At 45.7% G+C, this 27,258-nt stretch overlaps 1 protein-coding gene across 3 annotated transcripts; it reads left to right on the forward strand.

Annotated features, from left to right (window-relative positions):
- The first annotated feature begins 428 nt into the window (after positions 1–428).
- APPL2 (adaptor protein, phosphotyrosine interacting with PH domain and leucine zipper 2) lies at positions 429–26,827 on the forward strand. Of its 3 annotated transcripts, none has more exons than XM_053406344.1 (21): positions 429–450; positions 5,193–5,291; positions 9,583–9,642; positions 10,622–10,693; positions 14,247–14,334; positions 15,521–15,562; positions 15,654–15,712; positions 16,165–16,311; positions 17,769–17,851; positions 18,981–19,139; positions 19,807–19,995; positions 20,324–20,366; positions 20,462–20,518; positions 20,657–20,745; positions 21,676–21,834; positions 21,938–21,990; positions 22,708–22,882; positions 24,902–24,938; positions 25,071–25,211; positions 25,663–25,710; positions 26,684–26,827. In XM_053406344.1, exons 2-21 carry the CDS (start codon positions 5,268–5,270, stop codon positions 26,813–26,815), a joined length of 1,857 nt encoding a protein of 618 aa, XP_053262319.1. In that variant the 5' UTR covers positions 429–450; positions 5,193–5,267; the 3' UTR covers positions 26,816–26,827. The 3 variants fall into 3 exon arrangements, with proteins under 3 accessions (XP_053262319.1, XP_053262318.1, XP_053262317.1); XM_053406343.1 differs by lacking the exon at positions 429–450 and adding an exon at positions 1,191–1,535 and having other exon boundaries at positions 15,524–15,562; XM_053406342.1 differs by lacking the exon at positions 429–450 and adding an exon at positions 1,192–1,535.
- The last annotated feature ends 431 nt before the right edge of the window (positions 26,828–27,258 follow it).

The raw sequence follows: 27,258 nt of genomic DNA on the forward strand, positions 1-27,258 counted from the left end.
CTACTTCATATGTCCTGGAATTTTTTTAAAAAAAGGGGGGGGAGATAGAGCCAGTGTGATGTACAGTGGTACCTCGGGTTACATACGCTTCAGGTTACAGACTCCGCTAACCCAGAAATAGTACCTCAGGTTAAGAACTTTGCTTCAGGATGAGAACAGAAATCGCGCCGCAGCAGTGCGGCAACAGCAGGAGGCCCCATTAGCTAAAGTGGTGCTTCAGGTTAAGAACAGTTTCAGGTTAAGAACGGACCTCCAGAACGAATTAAGTACTTAACCCGAGGTACAACTGTAGTGGTTAAGAGTATGGGAGGAGGTGGTCCCTCAGTTATCATAGGAACAAAGGAAGCTGAGCCAGTCCATGTAGCCCAGTGCTGGCCACACTGAGCGGCAGCAGCTCTCCAGGATTTCAGACAGGATGCTGGAGACCTGGCCCTTCTGCATGCAAGACAGGTGCTCTAACACTAACCTACAATCCCTGCATCCTAGATCATCCCATTCCACCTAAACATCCCACCATTTTAATCCGAATATTTTATTTGTACCTTCTGAATGGATTTAGGGTTGCAAGCTTTCAAACCACCTCCTGTTGGGTATTTAGCAAAGTGTTTTCGTGGCAGCCATTAGAATTCTAGTTTCTTTTAGAACTGATCAGCAAAATCATTAATACCATTTAAAAAACCTTAATTCATGACATGCTTTATCTATCAGATCTAGTTCATACTGTGCTATTTCTCTCATCGGTCCATGTACCTATTTCTGCCAGCCCTAAGTTTTTTACGAGCTCTTTGGCTGTCATCAGCATGATCAAACATGATTTTACAAGGCCGGATAAGCCTTAAACAATATTAACAACAGAATCAAACGCTGCTATTCCTGAAATAACCCCTCTCAGGCCTTGATGCCAGCAATGTTTCATTTTATTTCTCTGGGAGCCTTAAATACGATTTCAGTCTTGCAGCGTGACAATCTGCAGCTCTAAATTCGGCTGTGAAGGTTCTGCTGGACTCCCCCCCACCCTGGGCATCTGGTTGGCCAGAGCTGGGTAAGATGGCCTGATCCTGCAGGGCTCTCTTCTTCTGCCTTTAACCCGCACGTTAAACAAGAAACTGCCCGTGTGGATTTTTGTTGCAGGAGGCCAGGCCGCAGCGCCGCCCCACTTCCTGATGCTCTCCACTAGTCGTCCCACTTCCTCCCAGAAACAGGAACTGGGAGGAGTGGTCCTGGGCTGGCTGCCTGCGGATTGTGCTGGCTGGCTTGGTGCGCAACAGGCGGCAACTACCTGCTTCACGCACCTGGGCGCTGCGCGGCTGCGGAACTCGCTTCTTTTATCTCCTTCCCGGCTGCGGTGGGAAAAAGGGAAACTAGCCAGAACCCTCGGCTGGGCGCAGCATCCGAAGCTGACGCGTCACAAGAGATCCACTTGCAAGCAGGATCATCCGCCCAGCCTGAATAATTCACGCTCGCCTTTCCAGCGCCAGACAATGCCCGCCGTCGACAGGCTTCGCCTGGAAGAGGCTTTGCAGGATAGCCCGCAGGTACCACCGCGGCACGTCTGAGTGGATCTCCGCGTCAGGCCGGCGAGGGAGGGGAAGAGAGGATGTCGCAGTCGTTGCAAGCTGCGCGCAAACGCGAAAGCTACCTGCGGACCGGGAGGGGAGGGGAGGGGGCGAGCTGGATTGTCAGTAATCCAGAATATGGCATTTAGGCGAGCCGAGAGCTCTTCCCGGGTGTCTGCTGATCTTTCTGTTGTGGGTCTGCATCAAAGCAAACCTGTGAGCTAGGCAAGGTTTTGGTGGTGGAGCTTCGTCTGTTTTCATAATGGTGCTCAACAGACGCAGGAGTTTTCATCAAGTTGGAGGGTGGCATGTAATTTTTAAACGGGGATAATTTAAAAGCTGAAGAAAGAAGCCCCTGCTGCCGGAGAATGGAGGAGTCGGAATGGAAAAGTAGCCATTGTGGTCGGAGGTTTAAGTAGGAGGCGACCTTTCTTTTAAAGAGAAAGGTGTCATTATTAGGACCCAGAAGAAATGAGGGAGGTCAGAACTCCTAGCCCGGTTAGATCAGCCTTTTCCAACCTGGTGCCCGTGCCCAGATGTTTTGGACTACAACTCCCATCAGCCTCCGAGAGCACATCCATCCTGGCTGGGTCTGATGGGAATTGTAGTCCAAAACACCTGGAGGTGATATGGCTAGGCAAGACTGGGCTAGATATTAAAACAGGCAGTGTTTTGCCCAGGTGTGTGAGAGAGGGAGAAACTCCAGTGTATATGAATCTGGCTCTATGACAGAGAGAAAGTATCCCCATAGAGAAATAAAAAAACTCTGCTCTGCCGATCATCTACTATCGTGTGTAAATACACATTCGGTACATCGGCAGGATGCTATCTTATTTTTCCAGGTTAAGAAGTGAAGGGAGCATGGAAATGTTCTAACAATGGTTCTAACAATAAAGCACTTTGGAAATATTAATGAGCTTTGAAGGGAGGAGGAGACCGGAAATAGCTTTATCATTGTAAATGTATGGAGCTTCATTGTGACCAATCTAGGTCACTTTTAATAGGTGCATTAGGAGGGACATTTTGAAATCCGGGGGAAGGGAAAGTTAATAATTGGATTTATTTGATGTATTTTCCTGGTCTCCCTAAGTTCCATGTGGGTAGCAATACAATAAAAAACAATGTTCTAAAGCAGTTATGATATGCGAATTAAGGTAGAATAAATTATGAATTAGAGACAGTTTGTTTCTTCCTTCCTGATCTTTTTGGGTCAGAGAGCGAGTGAGTGAGCGAGAGCTCTTTCAAGTTTGTGGAGAACATGCAGGCATCATGTGACTCATCTAAATGGATGCTGGTGCTTTAGAGGCCTGAAAGTGAACAGGCCGGATGCTGATTTGCGTAGTACACAGAAGAGTGCTGAGGCAGTGCAAATCCTTTTTTTTTTAAAGGGCCGTAGTTTTTCTGTTTCTTTACAGAAGCCACAGCATCATAGGTGCAACTGCTCACATTCAAAGCATTCTTACTTGTGCTAACTTGTGTGTACACTTTTTTTCCACCGAGTTCTCTGGCAGTTAAACACACCAGGGAGCTGCATATACAAATTTACTGTCAGTCCTCCTGATTGACACCAATGCTACGCACCCCTCCATCCAGGGCTCTTTTCCCCTGATTTTTTTTTTAGGGTAGCTTAGATGATGTCGCATCAAAGCAAGTTTTATGCCACAAGCACATTTCTCTGTCACTTTCCTTATTGCAAAAAATCTAATCTTTGAGGGAAATGTGTTTGCTGTGCAAGAGCTGCAAAGTGACTTTAATTGCACAAATTGAATTTGTATGTGTCAGGCAGTCGCTCTCCAGGCTTTCAGACAGGGTTCTCTCCCAGCCCTAACTGGGTCCCAAGGAACAGGTCCTCTCTGTGCTGGCCCCACAGCAATGAAATTTCATTCCATCAGACCCGTGTCAAATTTCTGTTCTTCAGAGTCTTTGAAGGACCCCAAATATCTGCTTTTCTTCCATTGTCCTGGTGGGTGTGATGCTTGTTAGCTGGGTGAGTCAAATATATATGTAGAGCCAGAAAGAACATGTGGAGTGTTGCTGAATTGCATGGCCATAGGTCAGAGCCGTATTTTGGGGTGTGAATATTCGATTATAAGACTTTAATATGACCTATTCCACCAAAAGGGCTTGGATCAGATTCTCTATACAGTACTCATTTAGGAAAGGGCTGTGGCTCAGTGGTGTACCCTCCTAGTGGTGCAGCAGTAAAAACCACTGGCACCTTTGCAAAGCTAAGCAGGGTCTTGTATGGTTTCAAATTGGATGGGGGACTATGTGTTGGAATTCCTGTATTGCAGGGAGTTGGACTAGATGACCGTTGGAGGGGGTCCCTTGCAACTCTGATTCTGTGAATGGGGTATCTACCAGGGTCAATCCCCAGCTTCTCCAGATATAGCTCAAAATATCCCTTGCTTGAAACCCTGCATAACTGCTCCCAGTCAGAGTGACAACACTGAGCCAGATGGATCAATGGCCTGACTCTGTATATGCTTGTTTCCTATGTTCCTTTCCCCTTCCATTGCTGCTAGAAGGAAATCAGGCCTGGTTAGTGAGTAAAACCACATCCTCCTTTTTCTGCCCAGGAGCTAAACCATAGTTTACACAAGGCAGATCTTACCACACTAGATATATATAAAAATATCCCAATGTAAATTGTTAACTTTGTATACCTGAAACATAACACTGGTTTTCTTGCTTCTGCCATCTCGCTTAGAGTATTAAAATGTCAACATATTTTAGCAGTAGCTGAAAAAGAGGGGTAGAAAATGTGTGTGTATTTATGTGTATATATACATATATATATACACACAGTGGTACCTCGGGTTAAGTACTTAATTCGTTCCTGAGGTCTGTTCTTAACCTGAAACTGTTCTTAATCTGAAGCACCACTTTAGCTAATGGGGCCTCCCGCTGCTGCCATACCGCCGGAGCACGATTTCTGTTCTCATCCTGAAGCAAAGTTCTTAACCTGAAGCACTATTTCTGGGTTAGCGGAGTCTGTAACCTGAAGCGAATGTAACCTGAGGTACCACTGTAATTTCTATACCATCCTTCATACGAGGATCGCAGGGCAGTTTAAAAACACAAAAAATGTAACATATTACAAAACAATACCCCACCCACAGTTTTAAAGTATGCAATTGAATGCATGTTTATTTGGATATAAGGCTCACTGTATTCCCTAACACAGAGCTTTCCAAATTTTTCATGTTGGTGACACTATGCATGCATAATATCGCAACACAGTACAATCGGAAGCCCCGCCAGATGTTCGGCTTCCACAAGAACGAAAACTTCTGGTTTTCGATTGTTCGGGAGCCAGAACATTTGACTCCCATGGTGTTTGGGAGCCGAAGTACAACTGTAATTCAGTTTTACTAGCAAACCGGAGGTTAAATTAACCCCTTTCCAGCCCCAGGACGAGCATGGGGAGCGTTTGCGCGGCACACAGTTTGGAAAGCTCTGACCTAGCAAGCATGGTTAGGGTTGAAACCTTTGTGGTGTGATCCATTCAGATCTAAGCAGTTTAGGCTGCTGTCTTAAAAAAATACATCGGGTGTCTCCATTTATGCTACCTGTTTGTTTGAAAACTGTAATTTTCCATTGGTGAATAAACTGCTACCCTTTCTCTTTTACCAGACACGTTCTTTGCTGAGTGTGTTTGAAGAAGATGCGGGGACACTCACAGAATACACCAACCAGTTGCTTCAAGCAATGCAGCGAGTTTATGGGGCTCAGGTAAATCACTTCAAATGTTTTCGGTTCCCTTTCTGCCCCTCAACTCTCTTTTAAAAATAACATATTGTTTTATTTCAATAACATATTGAGCTTTCATAACAGGTAATATAGAAAACCATAAAAAGAAACCCGCCACTTCCCTGAAGGAAACACATGATTACCCCCCCCCCATTGATTATATTTTATTTTTGTTCACTTAAAAATAGGGAGATAAACATAGAAAGCAATATATACTTGAGGCAATTACTGCATACACCCTGACCTTATTCAGATAGTCATATATTGGCTTCTTAGTTTAGATATGTGCAAATCTTTTGACCAGGTATGCAGCCTGCTCGCCCCTCCTTTTGTTAGCAAACTGTTGTTGCAACAGGGACCTCTAATTAATCATAGTTTCTTGTTTTGTCCAAACTGAGAAACTATGGTTACCGGAACAAATCAGGATCTTAAACTAATTCCACACCATGGTTTAAGATCCTGATCTGCTCTGAACTTGATACCCATAGTTTTCTGGTTCTGATAAAATGGGAAACTATGGCTAATTAGAGATTTCCTGGTTAAATTGCAGCTCACCTCAAAGAAACCGTGTACGTGGCAAAAGTCTTGTGCATCTCTCCGCTTAAGAAGCCAAGCTGTGATCATTGGAACAAGGCCACAGTTTTGCATCCCAGTTCACAGGTCATTTTTGATTACTGGCTTCCACAAAAGAATTGGGGTTCTGTCTTCCACTTTCCGTCTTAATTTGCTATGGTAATTGTCCTGTATTAATAAACCGCAAATTGGCAGGCAAAGCTTTTAATCATTGGACACAAGTTGGTTGGATTGTAACATGGGAAAACAATTTGGGGGAGGAGGTTTGGAAGGTTTAACCCCCGCTCTTCCAGGGTTGCGATCCCAGTCTGTTCTGTGCATGCATACACACCACCCCCAGCACAACAAATATTAAGATTTGAAAAAGTGCTGTATATCCAATTCGCATCAATTCTATACTTTTCTTGTTCCACCCCTTTCTTCACTATTGTAGATTAACTTGTGGGAGCATCTCTGTGCGTTCAGGAGATTATTTAGAAGACCGGTGGGGTCATATGCATAATAATAATAATAATTTATTAATTATACCATGCCCATCTGGCTGGGTTTCCCCAGCCACTCTGGACGGCTTCCAACCAAATATTAAAAACAGTACAGCAACAACCATTGAAAACTTCCCTAAACAGAGCCACCTTCAGTTGTCTTTTAAAAGTAAAATAGTTGCTTATTGCCTTGACATCTGATGGGAGTGCGTTCCACAGGGCAGGCGCCACTACCAAGAAGGCCCTCTGCCTGGTTCCTTGTAACCTCACTTCTCGCAGCGAGGGAACCGCCAGAAGGCCCTTGGTGCTGGACTTCAGTGTCCAGGCTGGATGATGGGGCTGGAGACGCTCCTTCAGGTATACAGGACCAAGGCTGTTTAGGGCTTTAAAGGTCAGCACCAACACTTTGAATTGTGCTCGGAAACGTATGCATGCATGTTATAGATGAATGCACCCATAAACACAGGCAGTCTTGAAGGAGTTGCTACAGTAGGAATTTGTAGCCACGTCTTCAGGAGAGCCTTTTAAATCAAGGTTGCCCTGCGGCCCTCCAGATGATACTGGGCATCAGGGATGATGTGAGGGATAGTCCAGCATTATCTGTAGGTCCCTAGAGATCCTCATTCCCTGTTTTAAATGAACACAACCCCTCATGTCTTTGGCATTATGCACACAGAACTGTCAATGCACTAAGTCCCAGCCCATCCAAATGTTTGTATTTGGGCTGCTTAACTTGTAACTCAATGTTGCATCACCTCCTGTAAGTCCTGGATGAAATGTCTGGAACTCAGAAGTTCCTGGGGTGCACCTCCTTGGCATTCTTGTTTGTTTTCATGCTTTTCCCAAAATTCCGGGTGTGGCCTAGCCACTGGAAGTGCTGCCTGTTTACATGCCAGAAATTATAGGTGTGGTTTGGTGACTTATTTCAATTCAGCATGGTTTGCTTTAATGGGTAACAAAGAAAAGCGGAGAAGGCAGGCAACCTGCTATTTGCGTACGATCAGATGGTCTGATAGCTTTGCCGATTATCAGAATTTCAGCGCGGAGATAATTTAATTTGCCTTTCTGGTCAACTTTGTGTGCGTGTGGAATAAATACAGAGCTATGTTGAAATAGACATTGGAAAAAATAGGTAATGAAATGACAGCATGGCTTTTTATAACTAAGGTGAACTTTCTCTTATCAGAAATCTTGTATACTACATCAAAGGCTTCAGTTTAAAGACCAGTGCTCACTAGGCTTGGTGCCCACACTAATGTGTTTGATCTTTTCGGAAATGGAGTTGATTCAATCAAAGTGGTGTTGAGAGATGGTGGGATAAGATAGAAAACGGAACAAATAACTGAGCTGCTGGCAGCTAAAGCCTCTTTTAAGAAATGAACAGGGTGGTTATGCATTATAATCAGATTATGCTGCATATGTCTGAATTTGAACACTGAACATGGCATTTTGACTGTGTTTATTCTGTAGAATTTGATGTCAGTCTAAAAATCAGACTGAATTGTGTTGAATATTGAGATTCAGTCCCTTTGCTTTATATCAAGGTGTCCTCTGCATTGAAGTGCATTGTGTGTGTGTAGTAGAGAGCTACATAGGTTGTAAAGTTTGTGATGTCCAAATGTGGTCAATATTTATTTGCCCCAATTTGAGCTATAAGCAATGCATACAGTTGTTTCTTTTCTGTGTTTGTTGTGAAATCTACTTTGTAATCTGTTTAGGTGGTGAAAGAGTTGTGCTATTATAGTGGCTGCGTTCCAAGATTATGGTAAACCATTGTTAATGTTTGATTGCGAATGTGCTGGTGTATCGTGGTTTGATCCTCCTTAATTGGGGATCACTGTTTATTTCTTTTGTTCCAAAGAAGCCACATTGTAGTCAGGATTTATTCTTGGCTTTCCAATTATTTTTTGTTTGAGTGAAACAAACCAAAGTCCCCAAGCTGGATGTAGCACTAAGCTAGTGATTGTGAACTATTACTCCCGTCGGGATGCAGTGAAGTGGGGACGATTTCTGCATTCACAGTAAACTGTTAACTATGGCTTACTATGATGGGTGAACGATGCCACTGATAGGCAGTGAAGGAAAAGAGAGACAAAAATTGGTTTGGGGATCATAGTTCCTTACAGTAGAATTTTATTTTCCTAAAGTCTGTGTTCTTTCCACACCTCTACAATACAAACATCAGTTGAGAAGTAAAACATTAAATCAGTAAATATGGTTTGGGGGTTATGTATATTTAGAAAGAAGGGAACTCTAGAAATGTCTAGAGTACTGCTCTGCGATATATGCAAGTTTGAATTACAGCAAGGTATTGATTTATGTGTGATGCAGGTGGCGCTGTGTGTTAAACCACAGAGCCTGGGACTTGCTGATCAAAAGGTTGGCAGTTCGAATCCCCGCGACGGAGTGAGCTCCCGTTGCTCGGTCCCTGCTCCTGCCAATCTAGCAGTTCAAAAGCACGTCAAAGTGCAAGTAGATAAATAGGTACCGTTCCAGCAGGAAGGTAAACAGCACGCTGCTTAGTCATGCTGGCCATTACCCGGAAACTGTACGCTGGCTCCCTCGGCCAATAAAGCGAGATGAGTGCCGCAACCCCAGAGTCAGTCACGACTGGACCTAATGGTCAGGGGTCCCTTTACCTTTACCTTTATTGATTTATGTATTACTGTACTTCATGGTGAAATATTTGTCTGTCACATGACCCTAAAGCTGCCTGGTGTGTGGAATTTGCAGGCTGGTCCATAAATATTGGTGCTCCTGATGAATAATATGATCTGAAATGCAGAGGGTAGCAACTGTAGTGCCCATTATGATGACAGATGAGGCTTATGCTGCAGTATGACACACAATTCACCTTGCAGTAAGTCCTACTGAACTCGCTGTGGCTTACATCTGAATGAAGAAGTATAAGATTGCACTGTTAATTCATTCGTTTGTTTATTAAATGTATATCCTGATCTCCCTCTCAAAGGAGCCCAGGGTGGCAGACAACAAATGGTAAAACAAACAAAACAAAACAAAACAAAACAAAACCTTTAAAAACAATTCCAGTACAGATGCAGGCTTGGAAAGATCTCAGCTTAAAACGCCTGGTTGAAAGAGGAAGGTCTTCAGTCGGTGCCGGCAAGGCAACAGAGACAGTGCCTGCCTAATATTCAAGAGGAGTCTTTTAAGTTGGTGTGTGATCATTAGTAATGAAATACATTTTCTCCTTGCAGAATGAAATGTGCCTGGCAACCCAGCAGCTCTCCAAGCAGCTTCTTGCATACGAGAAACAGGTACGCCTGATTTACCCTGCACAACCTCCATGTTCAGCAGATTAGATGGTAGAGATGAAAAGATTCTAAGGGGTTTGCTTAGTTATATTGCTGGAGATGTCAAACTCGCCTCAACATCTTGGAGCAAGAATGGGGGTGGGGCAAGGGGAGAACATAAGAAGAACCTGTTGGACCAGGTCAGTGGTCCTTCTACTCTAGCATCCTGTTCTCACAGTGGCTGACCAGATGCCTGTGGGAAGCCTGTAAGCAGGACCTGAGCACAGCAGCACTCTCCCCTCCTGCGGTTTCCAGCAGCTGGAGCGCAGAAGCATCTTGCCAATGACAGAGGGAAGAAGGATGCTGTGGCGATCACACAGGGTCCCTGGACGTTTAACGGTCTATTGATCCCTGTGCCACCACTGTGCTCGCTTCCCCGCTGCTACCAACCAGTAACTCTCTGGTAAAACCAGAGAGTCCAGACAGTTGTTAAAAGTGAACCAAAAAACCCCCCAAGTTTATTTTACAAACATTAACAAGTTCATGGTTTCTCTGATAATATTTCTGTCAGTACCTTAACTTTAGTTTCTTTACCAGCCTATACCTTCCTAATACCTTCTGACTTATTATCTCAATTGTTTGACTGACTCTCTCTCACTCTCTCACACCAGACTACCCCTGCTCACAGACTTATCTTATCTGTCTCTTCTAACTCCAGACTGTCTTCTCAACCACCCTAACTCTAACTCTCTCCTAAAAAAACACACACCTCTGTGCTTAAACCTTATACACAGTTAACTCTGCCCCCTGGGTTCCCATTGGTTAGTCATTTTACAATTAGTTAACCCTTTCCCTATGAACCCAGTATGATGTCACACACCTGGGAGGGCAAACACCACATATGAACATCTGTGTCCAATACCGCAGGTTGCTTTTGGTTTATCCCATAGAACTCCACAGGAGGCTCTGGAAACCTAACGTCTTATTTTCATTTCCTTTGCAGAACTTTGCCCTGGGTAAAGGAGATGAAGAAGTGATATCCACCCTTCAGTACTTTTCAAAAGTTGTGGATGAGGTAATCCAAATGGCCAGCAAGTTTTTTCTTAGGTTTTTTTATGGTGTCTGTTTATCTCGTTGAAGCTGTGACGACCTTGAGATTTACAAAGGGGGAGCGTGGCAAAGGGTGGCCTGTTTGTGCTTTGTATAGTCTGTAGAAAAGGCCTCATCTTACTCTGCTCGTAAAATGATGGGGCGAAGGAGAAGCAGAGAGAGAGAGAGAGAGAGAGGAATCCTGAAGTTCCCTTTATCTTATTTAGCAGTTCTTGCTATATTTATGCAAAGTGTTGTGGCTCCCTAAAGAGGGACCAACTTACTCTGGCTAGAGTCATTGTTATTGGATGCATCTTTCTGCCTTTTGACCCACCCTTTGCAACTTTTTCTCTCTTACACACCAGGGGGAGGGGAGCAGGAGATGCCCTGCAGTTATTGGTGGAGTCTTCACAGAGCCCAATCTTCATGGCTAGCGATCAGGAATGATGGGAGTTGTAGTCCCAGCAACATTTGTAGCGCCACAGGTTTCCCACCTCTGTTCTGCGTGTGTGTGTGTGTGTGTGTGTGTGTGTACAGTGGTACCTCAGGGGTCCCTTTACCTTTTTACCTTGGGTTACATACGCTTCAGGTTACAGACGCTTCAGGTTACAGACTCCGCTAACCCAGAAATAGTACCTCAGGTTAAGAACTTTGCTTCAGGATGAGAACAGAAATCGTGCGGCAGCAGCGAGAGGCCCCATTAGCTAAAGTGGTACCTCAGGTCAAGAACAGTTTCAGGTTAAGAACGGACCTCCAGAACGAATTAAGTTCTTAACCCGAGGTACCACTGTAAATCTGTATGTGCTAGCCAACTGACTTGCCATAATAAATTCAACTTCTCTTCTGTGTGTTTGCTGCAGCAGACTTAGCATGCCAAACCATGTTAGCTTGCTGAAGTTCTGTTATTTCTAAAGTAAAGGTAAAGGTACCCCTGCCCGTACGGGCCAGTCTTGACAGACTCTAGGGTTGTGCGCTCATCTCACTCTAGAGGCCGGGAGCCAGCGCTGTCCGCAGACACTCTGAAGTTCTGTTATTTCTAGGCAGACTTAAAATAACAACTAATAAAATAACAACAAATGTTGTTCAACATTTCCAGTGTTTAGAATTGGCTTTAAGGGGGAGGGGAGTCCCCCCCTTTTTTGGCTCAAATGCACTTTGTACTTCAAAATGACATTTTGGTCTGTGCACAAATGCAGTAAATAGATAGTTCAAAGTTCTTGGCCTACATTTGCCTTCAGGAGGCTTTTCTGGCGCCTCTCTTAAATTCATAATGCAATATTTCCAGCTCTGCAGAGACAGTCGGGGGGGTTGTCTTCCTTTCCATTTCTCCACCCATTGTCTAGAGACACAGAACATCTCTTCTCTTGGCTTGAACCCTGGGAATTCTAGTCCTCATTAGGCCAGGGTACAGTGTCTTATTTCTTCCTAGACTCCCACACCCTTTTCCAGCTGGTTTCCATTGCTTAACCACACTCAGCTAAGATGTACAATTCAAGGGATGTTGGAGCATATCTACACTATAAGCATATATCATTGCTTTTACCAGTGCTAACTGTCTTGGTTTCGCCCAAAGAATCCTTGAATTTGTAGTTTGGTGAGAGTGCTGAGATAGCCGTACTCCCACAGCCCCTCACAGAAATTGAAGTTTATGAGGAGAGGGAGTGACCATTAGATTAGTTTAAAATCTGTGACATACTTATAGTTCAGTTGGTTAGAGCATGGTGCTGATAACGCCAAGGTTGCAGGTTTGATCCCCATATGGGACAGCTGCCTAGTCCTGTGTTGTTCAGGGTCCCTTCCAGTTCTGCCATTCTATGATTTCAAGCATACAATCCCACTGAAGTACAGTGGTACCTCGGGTTAAGTACTTGATTCGTTCTGGAGGTCCGTTCTTAACCTGAAACTGTTCTTAACCTGAAGCACCACTTTAGCTAATGGGGCCTCCCGCTGCTGCCGTGCCACCAGAGCATGATTTCTGTTCTCATCCTGAAGCAAAGTTCTTAACCTGAGGTAATATTTCTGGGTTAACGGAGTCTGTAACCTGAGGCATATGTAACCTGAAGCGTATGTAACCCAAGGTAAAAAGGTAAAGGGACCCCTGACCATTAGGTCCAGTCATGACCGACTCTGGGGTTGTGGCGCTCATCTCGCTTTATTGGCCGAGGGAGCCGGCGTACAGCTTCCGGGTCATGTGGCCAGCATGACTAAGCTGCTCCCAGCGAACCAGAGCAGCGCACGGAAACGCCGTTTACCTTCCCGCTGGAGCGGTACCTATTTATCTACTTGCACTTTGACGTGCTTAGCTTTTTAAATAAAATAGCACCATCTTGTAGTGTTGAAACAAGACCAATTAATTTGCAACCCTGTCATTTCTCCAATTTTTCCCCAAATGTGCCTCTGTTACCTGCATATTTTCTAACAGATTTTCGATTGTTAGCAAGGTGTCATCTGCAAATATTATTTTCTCTTTTTTATTATTGCTTATCCCTTTTATGTTTCCATCTTCTCTAATAACATTGGCCAGAGCTTCAGTGACCCTTGGGGGCCCTTCCCAGGTGACACTCTGCCCTGGCCCTGGCCCTGGCCCACATCTTCCTTGAGGGCTTTGCCTGGTTGGAATGTGCCCTTGTACAATGATGATTAGAATGCCTTTTGCTTGCCTGGAAGGAGAGAGGTGTGGTGGGGAGACGGGGTGGAAACCTCTGGCTCCTTTGTGGCTGTATTGTGGCTGACTGCCCAGAGGTAAGAGTCACCTCAGTGGCTCTGGCCACGTTGGCCTTTGGCCCCTTCCCCCGAGAGGGACTGTGGCCCTCAGGCTGAAGAAGGTTCTTCATGCCTGGTATTTGCTAACATGCCTCTGGTCTTCTGATCAAGTCCCCTTTTTCCTGTTTGGAGATTTGTCTTCATAAGCGACTACTTTCTAGGAATCTTGCCTTTTGATCTCCTTGTTTGTCTGCAGTTCCAGCCACGCAGTTAAGAAAGCCAATACCTTCAATAATAATGAATTGATACCCTCCACTGTGAAAATTGAAAACTGTGACAACAGCTGTTTTGGTTGAGTCATGTCTTTTGACAGGGCATAAGCGAAGCAGTCCAGCCTGCAGGAAAAGGCTGCAGAGTAAATATAAAGTCTTGTTTCAAAGCCTCTCCTTAAGTAAACTCTTTAATCTTGAGAAATGGAGACATTTCCTCTCAGCTGAAGCCGTGTGTATTTGGCAGCCCATAACTAATTTTAGCAAGACTCAAAGCTCACTGGTGCATGGACAGATACTAATATTATTACCAATATCCATGTAAACAAACTTGTTTTCACCTATTGATTTTTTCTGGAATGGTAATTGGAATCCCACAACATTTGGAAGGCAACAAGTTCCCCATTCTGGCGTTAAAGTTCCCACAGTCAAGCACAAGTCTGAACTTTCCTGTCTGCCCTACTGAGCCACATTGGGTTTTCCATTCAAGCACATGACGGTGAATTTAGGGTACCGGGGATGTTATTGCTGCCTTCTAAACGAATGGGCTGCCCTCCTGTCTTTCAGCTTAACATTCTGCACACCGAACTGGCCAAGCAGCTCGCAGACACCATGGTTCTCCCCATCATCCAGTTCCGTGAAAAAGACCTTACAGGTAAATCTTCTAGGTGTGACTGGGAGCTCTTAGTAGGAAACAAAGGAAGAGAGGGACACTTTTTCTTCTTGCACTTCAGACAACTTTCGTATCTTAAAGAAAATTAGTTAAGGTTGCGCCCCTATGTAGACTTCTGTGGGGGTTTAAAAACAGCCACCCCACACGCTGTACACAGTGGGGCTTGCAAGTGCTAGTGCATGCATGTTTATTTGGAAATAGGGATGCGGGTGGCGCTGTGGGTTAAACCACAGAGCCTAGGGCTTGCCGATCAGAAGGTCGGCGGTTCGAATCCCAGCGATGGGGTGAGCTCCCGTTGCTCGGTCCCTGCTCGTGCCAACCTAGCAGTTCAAAAGCACGTCAAAGTGCAAGTAGATAAATAGGTACCGCTCCAGCAGGAAGGTAACGCCGTTTCCATGCGCTGCTCTGGTTCGCCAGAAGCGGCTTAGTCGTGCTGGCCACATGACCCGGGAGCTGTATGCCGGCTCCCTCAGCCAATAAAGCAAGATGAGCGCTGCAGCCCCAGAGTTGGCCACGACTGGACCTAATGGTCAGGGGTCCCTTTACCTTTACCTAAGCTTGGCGGACATGGCAAATTGCAAAGGACTGCTGTGCTCAGGTCCTGCTTATGGGCTTCCTGTGGGCATCTGAATGTCCACTTTGAGAACAGGATGCTCACCTAGATGGGACGGTGCCCTGTTCTTAGGGCTAAAACCTGAGCGATGGTGACAGCTTCTAGACCCAGGAGTGGGGAACCGGTGGCCTTCCTGCTGGTGTTGTTGGGCTCCAGCCCCCAGTAGCCCTAGTCAGCATAGCTGGTGGTCAGAGATGATGGGAGTTGTAGTCCAACAACAGCTGGAGGACCATAGGCTTCTCCATCCCTATTCATTGTGGTGTTTCTACTGTTCAAGGAGGATTGCTAGTCCAGTTAAATGTCTGGCAAAAAACCCCAAACATTTCTCCCACTGTTCTGCTGCATTATCTCAACATGGGACTGAAGCAGTTCTGGGCTAATTAAGGAAATAAATACATGGCACATTTCTTTGCATGAAGTCAAGTAGTTGCAGTGGAATTTGAGAAGAAGGTCACTGCGAATGTTCAAAGTTTTAATTGGCACATCTCTGGTCATCTCATGGAAACTTTGCACTAATGCGCAAACCCTTCGTTGTTGCCTTCCGCTTTTTCCTAGAAGTAAGCACTTTGAAGGATCTCTTCAGCCTTGCCAGCAACGGTATGTTTTCATGTTGGTCTTTCATTTGACTGAAATTTTGCTGACGGTGTGCTTGAGTGATGATGCTAAACTGTTCCTTCGATGCTTGCAGAACACGACGTCTCCATGGCAAAGTACAGCAGGCTACCCAAAAAGAGAGAGAATGAAAAGGTAAGATATTCCAACATCTTGGCACATTTGATAAGAAGAATTTTATGTAATGAAAAGTCCTCAACAGTGTACAATTCTGTGAACCAGGCAGAGGGCCTTCTTGGTGGTGGCGCCCGCCCTGTGGAATGCCCTCCCTTCAGATGTCAAGGAAATAAACAACTATCTGACTTGAAGAAAACATCTGAAGGCAGCCCTGTTTAGGGAAGTTTTTAATGTTTGATGTTTTATCATGTTTTTAATATTCTGTTGGGAGCCGCCCAGAGTGGCTGGGGAAACCCAGCCAGATGGGCGGGGTATAAATAATAAATTAGTAGTAGTAGTAGTATAGTCACAGTGATTTCAGTGGCACTTGGGTGTCATTTAATTGCCTGCCCAATGCACTGCTGACCACGTCTTGCAATGGCTCATCTGCTGACACTTAGCTGTTCCTTTGCTAACCTTTTATCATTCAGCTAAAGGCGGAAGTTGCCAAAGAGGTAGCCAGTGCCCGGAGGAAGCAGCATCTCTCGTCGCTGCAGTATTACTGTGCCCTCAATGCTTTGCAGTACCGCAAGAGAATCGCCATGCTGGAGCCCATGCTGGGATATACGCGCTCCCAGGTACATATCCTAGCTGCAGCATCTTGGGCAGCAAACCCTTCTTCGCTGCAGCTGAGCTTGTTTGGAAACCACTGAGCATTGTATGATTCAGTTAAAAACTGCTGGCAGGACAAACCCAGCACTCCCTGACAGACCAAGGCTGCATCCACACCATACATTTAAAGCACTCTGATGCCATGTCCACAGAATGGACCATGGCAGGATCCCCAAGGATTTGCTATTATGAGGAGCTGGCTTCAGGCACCAGGCCTGTTGGCAGACCAGTTCCGTGTCAGGCTTCAGGGAAAATCAGCTTCCTCCCACGGGGCAGCCCAAAATAAGAGGGAATGCAGCCTTCCCCAAAATGGTGTTGCTGCAACTGAGCTCCCCTTCCCTTCCTAGCAACAGCACTTCCCCTTATGGTGACTGCCAGGGGCTATTTGTCTCTGAGTCCTTCGCTCTTCAACTTCCAGCGCACGCAGAGTTCTGGGAGAAGGGATGTCAGATATGCTCTCCAGTGATAACATGTCAGCTGGCTGCTCTGTCTCTGTCTCCCCCTTCTCTTCTCCCAACTCTTCTGTTCAGCTGTCTCTGAGCTGTGACCTTCCTCAAACCACTGCTGTAATTCAACACTGCCTTCCTCTTCTCTGGAAAGTTCAGGTGGAGGGTGGGGGACGGTCTCTACTATTCCTCCTCAGTCTTGTCCCCCTCAGTCCAGTCCCTGGCACAAAGCTGTCTGCATACATGACATGAAGGCTGGCCACCTCAACCGTGCCGCCTGGGAATCCCTTGCAGTGCCTGGAGACAGACAAGTCAGGTTGTGTGTCCACAGCAGTGACTAGAGGAGAAATAAAACACTGAGAGGAGCGCAGAGAGAAGAAACACTCTGGTGCACCTGTAGCAGCAAAACCAGACGCCTTCGTCTGCCACAGTTGTGACATTACATGTCTCTCAGTGTCGGTCTCTACAGCCACAGCAGGCTCTGTAACTCTCCAACGGTTTGACTTTACCCCCCCCGAAGGCGCACTCCTCTGTTGTCTCCCAAGACAGACAGGTGTCAATAATAATCCTGGAAGAGGGCATGGTTGACTGGAAAGGACCCTAGACAGAGTGTCCCATACCAAGCAATGTTTTGTTGCAGGTTCACATGTCTTGTTCTCTTTCTAAGATCTAGACCAGGGATGGGGAACCTTTGCACTTCCAAATGCTGTTGAACTCCCACCAGTCCCAGCAAATACGGCCAATTGCCTGTGATGATGAGAGTTGGGAGTTCAGCAACATCTGGAGGGCCAAAGTTCTCCCTGCCCCTGATATACCCTACTCCCTAGCCAACAACTCCTTGACTCCCAGTATGAAAGACCAGATTGTTGGATCATATAAACCCCAGTGTCCCTCCTCCTCCCCTTGCATGCTACTGCAAGGAGTTTGCCGTCAAAATTATTCAGGAGTTGTGTGTGCTCTCTTTTTATATTCTTCAGATTAAGTTTTTTAAGAAGGGAGCCGAGATGTTCACCAAAAAAATGGACAGCTTTCTATCTTCAGTCTCAAGCATGGTTGAAAGGTAATGGGTCGTTCCAGCTTGCTTTTGCCTGTTTGCTCTTTTTTGCTGTTTCTGAGAATGAGTGTGCTATGACTGGCAGCAACCCTGAGGTCTGACACCAGCAGTCATAGCCAGGTGGGGCACTGGCCAGGGGCCCCCATGGCTTGGAAGGACCCCTCACCTGCCTGACCCAGATGTGACGCCCTCCACAGCCTTCAGTGAATTTGGCAGCAGGGCTGCTTTTGAATGGGAGTCCAGCTCCGCTCCGCTTCAAAAGTACTGCTACCCGTACATGGCTGAAGTGTTGCCTGGTGCCCAGTGGAGGACAGTGTGTGGCGCTGTGACTGTCAGAGCAATGGCAGAGAGAGCCTGTGGTGCCCATGACTGCCCTAGGCAGGGCTGCTCTCAGTCCTGGTTAGGGAGTAGGGGTCTTATCATTGTCACCATGCCTAGGAGCCCCTCGCTTCCAAGTCTGGCACCCGCCTGGCAGCCAGATGATGCAAGTGTGTCTAGAAAACCATGTTGCTGCTTCTAGGATTAAAATACACACATGAAAGTGCGCTCTTACATTTCCGCTTGTCTCATTTTAAGTGCCTGGAGAAACATGTAAATTTTAATAATTTTTTAAATAAATTGTTTGTTTACATTGTTTAATAAACATGTACATTTTAATAAATTGTTACTACTTTTAAACAAAGTATTACTAATATATTGTGCATCTCCGATGAGATGGTGAGGGAAAGCTTGGGATCTGAGTCTTTCTGAACTATTGAAACGCAGAAGAGGTGTTGAGAAACCAAACACATTTCGATAAGGTATGGTCCCCATATATCAGCTAGGTAAATAGAAAGGTTGTTCATCTCAGGCCTCCCGCCACTCATGCTTACATATGGAGAAGATGTGTCACAGATAGTTGAAGCCTTGGGGGTGGTTCATTCAATGAACCCATTATTTGACTGTGTTCCTGCTCAGTTCCTTATAGATGACTGATGTGTGCGTGTAATGCTCTGCAGATTTTGTTGCCATTTTATTATAAAACCAATCAAATATTCTAAGGAAGAGAAAGGAAATGTATGCTCTGCATTCATTGGACAGCCTAAGCAAGCAAGCTATGGCCATGAAGTGCTTTGACGTTTATTCTCTCCTGTAGCGTACAGGGAGAATTGGACACTGAGGCAGAAGCTATGCGGGTATCTCAGCAAGATCTGCTTTCAGTTGGCGAATCAGTGTACACGCCTGACTTCGATGCAGCGTCGCCTCTCATCAACAGAAACTTGATTCAGAAGGCTGGCTACCTTAACCTTAGAAAGTAAGGAAGATTCCTGGGAGGGAGTCATGTCTTGGCATGGTAGACGGGCTAGTACTCTAGCTGGTTCGGTGGGTTTTCAAAATTGGGACCTAAGGTTCCTAAAAGTAAAATGCTACATCTAGTACCTCAGCTCGGGGGGGGGGGGAGGTTATGTGGCCCTCCACGTCTCCTTTTCTGGACCTCAGAACTCTCGCCAGCCCTCTCCATGTCTTTCTCAAGTGCTGATGCCTGAGATCTTTCCTGTTACCCTGCAGATGTTGTCAAGGATTGACCCTGGCTTCTGCATATGCGAATCACATGTCCCTTCCCCCCAAAATGTACGATGCAGCAGTGCCAGAAAACCAAAGAGCTAAAAGAGAGTAAAAGCAGCGACTAGTAGCTGTTGTGATGTCCCTTGTACTGTGGGATAATGAAAAGTGCCTGCACGTGCTTTTGCCACAATACAAAATTCAAGTCCCACAAGATGCCTTGTTGACATTACAAAAAGATAGCGGGAGTCTTAAAATGTGCGCGGTGAAGGGGGTGGGTGGGATTTGACCTTAGAAAACACACGCTGCTCAGTTCCCTTTCCCAAAAGGATTGGTTTTTTGGCCGTGAGGAGGGAGTGAATCCTGCTGCTTTGCTGCTGGTGTGAGGGTGACACCAAAGCTCTGGTCTTTTCCTACAGCAAAACAGGCTTGGTGACTACAACTTGGGACAGGCTGTACTTCTTCACTCAAGGTGGGAACCTGATGTGCCAGCCCAGGGGAGCCGTCGCCGGGGGACTGATCCAGGATCTGGACAACTGCTCTGTGATGGCAGTTGACTGCGAAGACCGACGTTACTGCTTTCAGATCACCACTCCTACAGGGAAACCGTATGTGTCTTGGTGCTTCTGCTAGGGAGCAACTACCCTACCCAAAACAAGGCCTTGCATCTTTCAGTCTGGCTGCATTAACTGAGTTGCCTTGAGCATAAGCCTCACCTTCAGGGAGGTCTCTAGTCACCTATAGAATTTTTTTTGTGGGGGTGGAGGAAGCTCCACTGAGTTTCTGGGAGTCCTTCCACTGCCTTCTGCTAGCTCCGTCAAAGATGGCTGAATAGAAATGTAGGTTGCCTGTTAGTTGGCTATGTAGTCTCTGCTTCAAATCCTTTAATGGGGCAAGGAAAGAAAATGATGGTGTGGTTTTTGTTTTCTTTTACAGAGGGATAACCCTTCAGGCAGAAAGCAAGAAAGAATATGAGGAGGTAAACACATTTCGCTTTCTTTCTACTCACGAAATTAAAATTCCAGAACTAAATTGAAATCTCTGGCGTTTCTCTTTCTTGTTTTCCTCTTCCAGTGGATATGTGCAATCAACAACATCTCTCGGCAGATCTATCTTACTGACAATCCTGAAGTAAGTAGGTTTTGAAATGAAATGCTTTGATAACTCAAACAAGCCCCTCACCCCAGATACAGTAAGATCTGTGATTCAATGTTTGCTTGGGTAATATCGCACAACTTCCTTTAAGGTTGTGCCTCTGCTTTGCTTCAGGCCGTTGCCATCAGGCTGAATCAGACAGCACTGCAAGCCGTGACGCCAATCACGAGCTTTGGGAAGAAGCAGGAAAACCAATCCCCCAGGTAACATTTTAGCCATCTTAATCTGGAGAGGTTTGGATGCTCCTTCCGCAAAGAAAATTAGCACCTCAGGAAGAAGGCCAGTCTTAACTTTTGACGTGTCGGCATTCTGCAAGCATCGTGGTTTTGACAGAGGGAGCGAGTGTTCCCCCACTGTGTTCTGAAGTGGTCCCTTACATGAAAGGCTGTTCCACAAGTTTCCTGAATGGATAGCTCAGCTGTTACATTCTAATCTACACGTGGTAGATAACTGCTACCTGCATCATGCAATTTCATGTGCAAATTGGATCTTAAGCAGTCCCAACTCTGGGTAAACACCCTTATTGCAGATCTTAGACGAGTGCCGACAGTAACAACATCCAGCACCTATTAAAGATGCATTGCCGGTGCCTTATTTCAGTGGGTTGTGTTCCTTCATTTTATCTTAGCCTAGGCAGACTTATCGTTCGGATTCTCATCTTTTCCTTTCTTGTATGTTGATTATAAGATTGATGTTGTTTATTTTGTTGTGCATTGCATCAAGACGGATGGTGGTAGCCAACATAAATGCATTAGGTGGTTAGGTGGCTCTCGGTGCTCAGGAACCCCGCACAAGGGATTTTGACAGGTGGGCAGTACAACCCACCTGTCCATCAAGAGATGTTATGTGATTGACAGGTGGATTGTCTTGTAAAAGCTGACCCCCCATCCTTGCATTATGATTTAGTTCCTGGTTATTATGTCTTAGTTCCTTGTTTAAAACACATTTTAACTATCCAAAATTGGATGTTGGTGGTGAGGATGTTTAAATGTCAGCTCAGACCCTGACTGAATGCTCACTCATCCGTTCTCACCCAGACTTTCATTTCTAGGAATCCTCCCTCCCTTCCAGCTCTCACAGCGCTGTCTTTCTCATATGGGGCCATCTTCTCTGTCTCTCTCCTTTTGCTTTAGCCAGGATGTGAAGAATGTGGAGATGCAGAATGACTGGGCAGCCCCAAACGAGACAGCCAGCATTCCAGAACCCACTGAGTTAATTGCACCCGGAACACCAATTCAGTTTGACATTGTTCTTCCCGCAACGGAGTTCCTGGATCAGAACAGAGGTGGCAGGTACAGCCCGTGAGAGTTAGACAAAGTGCTCCCTTTTGCATTTGTCTCCTTCTTTCAGGTTGGCCATGTAGCCATAACTCCTGCCCCGTGTGTATTTTAACAGGCGCACAAACCCATTTGGAGAGTCAGAAGATGGCAAGAAAGAGGATGAGGCAGGTGAGAACTCACTGGGGATTGCTGTTCATAAACTTCAGTCTTGTTGAGCCCAAAAGCTGTCTAAAATTGCAAGGTCTATTGTAAATTTGATCCATGGGGTAAACTCTCTTCAGTCACAAATGGTGCCCCAAGCTCCACTTTTTAGGTCGGACCATGGTCTGTGTCAAAGACAGGAGACCCTGTGGCCAGATACTGCTAGCCTACAACTTCCACCATCCTTGACTATGCTGGCTGGGGCAACAACATCTGGAAGGCCACAGGTTTCCCCATCCCTGGTTTGTCTTGTGAAGAACACCCACTATCCCACATTCCCGCAGATGGCCAAATGCTTCTGAGTGCTCACAAGCAGGGGGCAAGGTGATAATGGAAACCTGTAGCACTCTTTGTTGTTGTTGGACTCCAACTCCCATCAGTGCCCTCCAGCTTGGTCAGTAGTTAGGGAAGATGGGAGCTGGAGTCCAAGAATACACAGAAGACCAGAAGTTCTGCATCTCTGACCTACAAGATTAGATCTGCGACCCATTCACACTTTCCCATCACTGCTTGAAATCAAGAAGTGAGCATTCATAAACGGGAACCTGCCATGAGAAAATTCATGTTGAAGAAGAGAAATCAGCATACAAGGGGGGGGGGAAATCAGGTGTCCTATTAACTCGAGAGGTAGGATAAACAAGGAGAAAGTTGCTCTGTCCTCTTTTTTTATTTCCTTTTCCCCAGATTCGCTCTTGCAGCAGATGTTTGTAGTCCGCTTTCTAGGATCGATGGCGGTCAAATCCGACCACACGGTTGAGGTGATCTACGAAGCAATGAGGCAGGTGCTGGCGGCTCGGGCCATCCACAACATTTTCCGTACAACGGAATCCCACCTCTTGGTCACCAGCAACGACCTGAAGTAAGCAAAACTTCCTCGCTTGCTTTCTTCTACATGGTCTGCACTGATGTGAGGTCTGATGAATCTGTGAGCTGATCCTGTGAGCAGGCTGGAACTCATGAAGAGGGTACTCTTGGTACAGTGGTGCCTCGCAAGACGAAATTAATTCGTTCCGCAAGTTTTTTCTTCTTGCAAATTTTTCGTCTTGCGAAGCATGGTTTCCCATAGGAATGCATTGAAAATCAATCAATGCGTTCCCCTCTGTCCCCGGACCTGTTTTAAAGCAAGGGGCAGCGGGGAGAAGATTGCTTCTCCCCGTTGCCTGCCCCGCAATCTCCGGGGACAGAGGGGAAGGCGTGCGCGCCTTCCCCTCTGTCCCCGGACCCCTTTTGAACCAAGGGGCGGCAACGGGGAGAAGCGATCTTCTCCCCGCCGCCCCTTCCTTCAAAAGAGGTCCGGGGACAGCGGGGAAGACGCGCTGCGCTTCCCCGCTATCCCCGGAGCTTGCGGGGCAAGCTTTGTTTTGCGAAGCAAGCCCATAGGGAAATGCGTCTTGTGAAGCGGCTAAGAAAACGAAAAACTCCTTCCTCTAGCGAGTTTTTCGTCTTCCGAGGCGTTCGTCTTGCGGGGTACCACTGTACTTGCTAAGGCCAGCGGGAGGAGATAACCTTTGCTGATGTCCTGCTCCTGTGTCCCTGTAGAGGCCTAGGTGTCCCTGACTGATGTGAGAGGGGATAGCTCCTCTTTCCTGGTTATTAGGAACCTTTGCTGGATCCAAGGACTTTCTGTTCATTAGGATTCAACTCCTAGTTCTCACTGGCTACAGCACCTTTAATCCCAACCTCTTTTGGAAGTAACTATCACTTAATCCTATCACTGGGGGGACGCGGGTGGCGCTGTGGGTAAAACCTCAGTGCCTAGGACTAGCCGATCGTATGGTCGGTGGTTCGAATCCCCGCGGCGGGGTGAACTCCCGTCTTTCGCTCCCAGCTCCTGCCCACCTAGCAGTTCGAAAGCACCCTTAAGTGCAAGTAAATAGGTACCGCTTTATAGCGGGAAGGTAAACGGCGTTTCCGTGTGCTGCACTGGTGCTGGCTCGCCAGAGCAGCTTCGTCACGCTGGCCACGTGATCCGGAAGTGTCTTCGGACAGCGCTGGCTCCCGGCCTCTTAAGTGAGATGAGCGCACAACCCTAGAGTTGGACACAACTGGCCCGTATGGGCAGGGGTACCTTTACCTTTATCACTGAATCCAGCTACAAGTGTTACCGATAACGCTAGTTTCTGAAATACTTGCTTCCAAGGAAGCATATCTAGGATGGAAGGGTCAATCAAAGAATCTCTCAACAGTGATAGTGAACTGGTAACCTTTCAAGTGCTGTTGGAATGCTGTCGGCCGTGGCTAGTGGTCAGGAATAATTACCTTCCATCCAACATGTGGAGGGCTAAGAACCACAGGGAAGGGAAGCTTTTTGTTGTAGGATGAGACGTAGTGGAATGACATAATAGTACATGACATAATAGAAAACCATCACGTTGCTTTTTCATATTGCACTTTTAAGGTCTGGCATGTGTGTGGTTTTGCATATACAGTCCAGGGAGTGGGTGGGAATAAATACAGAGAAGAGGATAATGGCTATCATCAGCCTAAGTTAACTTGCTGAAGGGTTACAATAATTAAGGATTGGAGAGGGGACCTTAAGGGGGCAACCTTAAAAACTAAATAGATCAATGAAGACTGAGAATGTTTAGCAGCCACAGAATGATGAATGCTTGTTGGAGAGGAAAAATGGAAGAAGAACACTTGCTACCCTCCCCTCCCCGGTTGTGGGAATGGAGTAATCTGGAAAAGGGCATGGCTGGTTAAGGGGATCTAGCAATCTCTACTCATTTTTCCTTTTCTCACAAGTAGCACATGAAGATATGTCAGCTTAAGGCCCAACTTTCTTGAGCCAGATTAGGGCTCCTGTACTTTCTCTGCTGTTAAATCTTGTGAAGAGGACCTAATCTACTTTTTTTCCTCCCCTTTACACTAACAACAGATTAATAGATCCGCAAACCCAAGTTACGAGGATAAGTGTAAGTATATTCTTCCATTTCTCACAGTACAGAAATGGCAGTCAGGGCTTTAAATGCCAAGTTGCCAGCTGGGGAAGTTGTTAAATGTTTACCTGCTTTAAGTCTTTAAAATTGTGAAACCCGTTTTTCCAGTTTGAACTTGCCAGTGTGACACAATTTGCTGCTCATCAAGAAAACAAGAGACTGATTGGGTTTGTGGTTCCCATCTCCGAGTCCCCAGGCGAAGAGTCCATGAGTGCTTACGTATTTGAGAGTAACACCGAAGGCGAAAAGGTCTGGAGATGCGTTTCGTTGCATGGTTTTTAGAATACATTTTGTTCTAATTGTAGTCATCCGTAATAAGTTTTTAGTGGACATTTAGTGAGTTGAGTCCATTTGCTTTGCTTAGTTTGCACGCGCACACACACACACACACACACTCCCCAACTATTCCTTAGCAATTCCCTTGATCCATTGCCCACTTGCTTAACCCTGTTGTGACCACATTTATAGACAAATAAGATTCTGAAAGAGAAACATCAGAGTTTACTTGTTATTACCTTATGCTGCACTGCTTCGCCATACATGTTTGGCCAGCAACTGGCTAAACTTCCACAAAGCCTATCTCCTGGTCTCAGCTTACTGTCTAGAACTGCTACCACATACTTCTGCTTTTCTGGTGCTCTAACCTGGGTCCTAGGATAACAGAAAAATTTCCTAAGGCTGATCTCTGCTTCTTCTGCAGATTTGTTATGCGATAAACCTCGGGAAAGAAATCATTGAAGCTCGCAAGGTAATGTTTAACTCTTCCTATCTATACAGTACTGAATCTTGCTTTTAAGCCTAAACTCTGGCCTCTGATGGGTGCCTGGATGCCAGCACTTTGCTTACCAGCCAGTTCAGTCCCACCTGTGCTTAAAAAGAAAGGAAAGAGGGGAATTAAAAAATTGTAAGGGGCAGGAGGCCCATAGGTGGTTCTATGTAGGGGATCCCAGAACAATACAGTGAATGGGACAAATGCAGGAAGCGATTGTGGACGATGAAAAAATCATGACAGCGGCAACGCAGGTAAATTAAGTCAGGGCCTCAAGTTGTGTGTTAACCTGCCACCCAAACAGGAACTTTAGCTGTCTGGGGTTTTTCTTCTACTGTTACTTGTTTGGATCCATTTCAGGTCTTCCTGTACATATTGAGAAATGCAAGTTTCTGCACCAACATTAAATAAAATGCATTTAAACATAAATTGAATGACAAAGGACTTAACTATTAGTTTCCCTGCATTTTTCAAGTACACGTTAACTAGCAGAGCATGTTGTACCCATAAAGCTCACAATATCAACCCAGTAGGGTAAAGAGTTTACAAATACCATTTTAGCTATATATAGGTGTTGGCAGGTACATCACCTTGCCCCTGCAATTGAAGGGGCCCAGAGCTGCGCGATATCACCATGCCATGTGCACCTGTGCTGCGCAGCTGCCAGAGATTTGGGGGGGGGGGCACAGTCCCATATAGATTGTGTGCCTGGGTGTCGGCACATTGAAAATGAGCTGCAATTTCAACTTTGTTTTTGCAGCATACTATATAGCCAATCCAAAGCACGCAAGGATCCTCATTGTGGAATGAAGCTTGCTTTAATCTAGTCTTGTCAATTCACTGTTCTTAGCAACGAATTAGGTTGCTGAGAACAACTGAGGCCCCCTGATGACAGATAATTGCAAACCGTTGGATAACTATTCCAATGACTCTCATTGTGTTTTCATTATAGGATCCGGAAGCACTAGCTCAGTTAATGTCATCTGTGCCACTAACCAATGATGGGAAGTTCGTGCTCTTGAATGAGCAGTCAGAAGAGGACAACACAGTACAGGGAGATGGGCAGGAGGAGTCAGAAGCATAAGCTGTATTTTTTTTTAAAGTAGCAGTGGTGTTGCACATAATAGCCCACACTCTCTCAACTATCCAATGTGAGTACTTAAGAGATAGCATGTGGAGAGCTTGGTCTGGATTTCTGGTGTGGTAAACTGACAATCTTTGAAATTCTTTCCCAACATGGTCACTTACTGATTGCTACCAGTGATAGTTAAATGTGTTTGCTTCTGTGTGAAGTTTTTAGGCTCTGTTGTACTTCTGAGAGTGATAACAGGAACACTATTTTGAGCTAGGCTGTTTACAGATCTATTTGATAAATCACTTTCCTATTATCTATTTTTATACTTTAATACTGAAAGCTTACTCTAGATAATATCTCTCTTAAGTGCCTACCATTTTTGCAGGGACCATACTTGTAGATTCAATAAAACAGGCACTCTGCGCTAGAATGAGGTGGCAGGTAGACTAGCA

The sequence above is a fragment of the Podarcis raffonei genome, chromosome 10, assembly GCF_027172205.1.
Source record: "Podarcis raffonei isolate rPodRaf1 chromosome 10, rPodRaf1.pri, whole genome shotgun sequence".
NCBI lineage: Eukaryota > Metazoa > Chordata > Lepidosauria > Squamata > Lacertidae > Podarcis > Podarcis raffonei.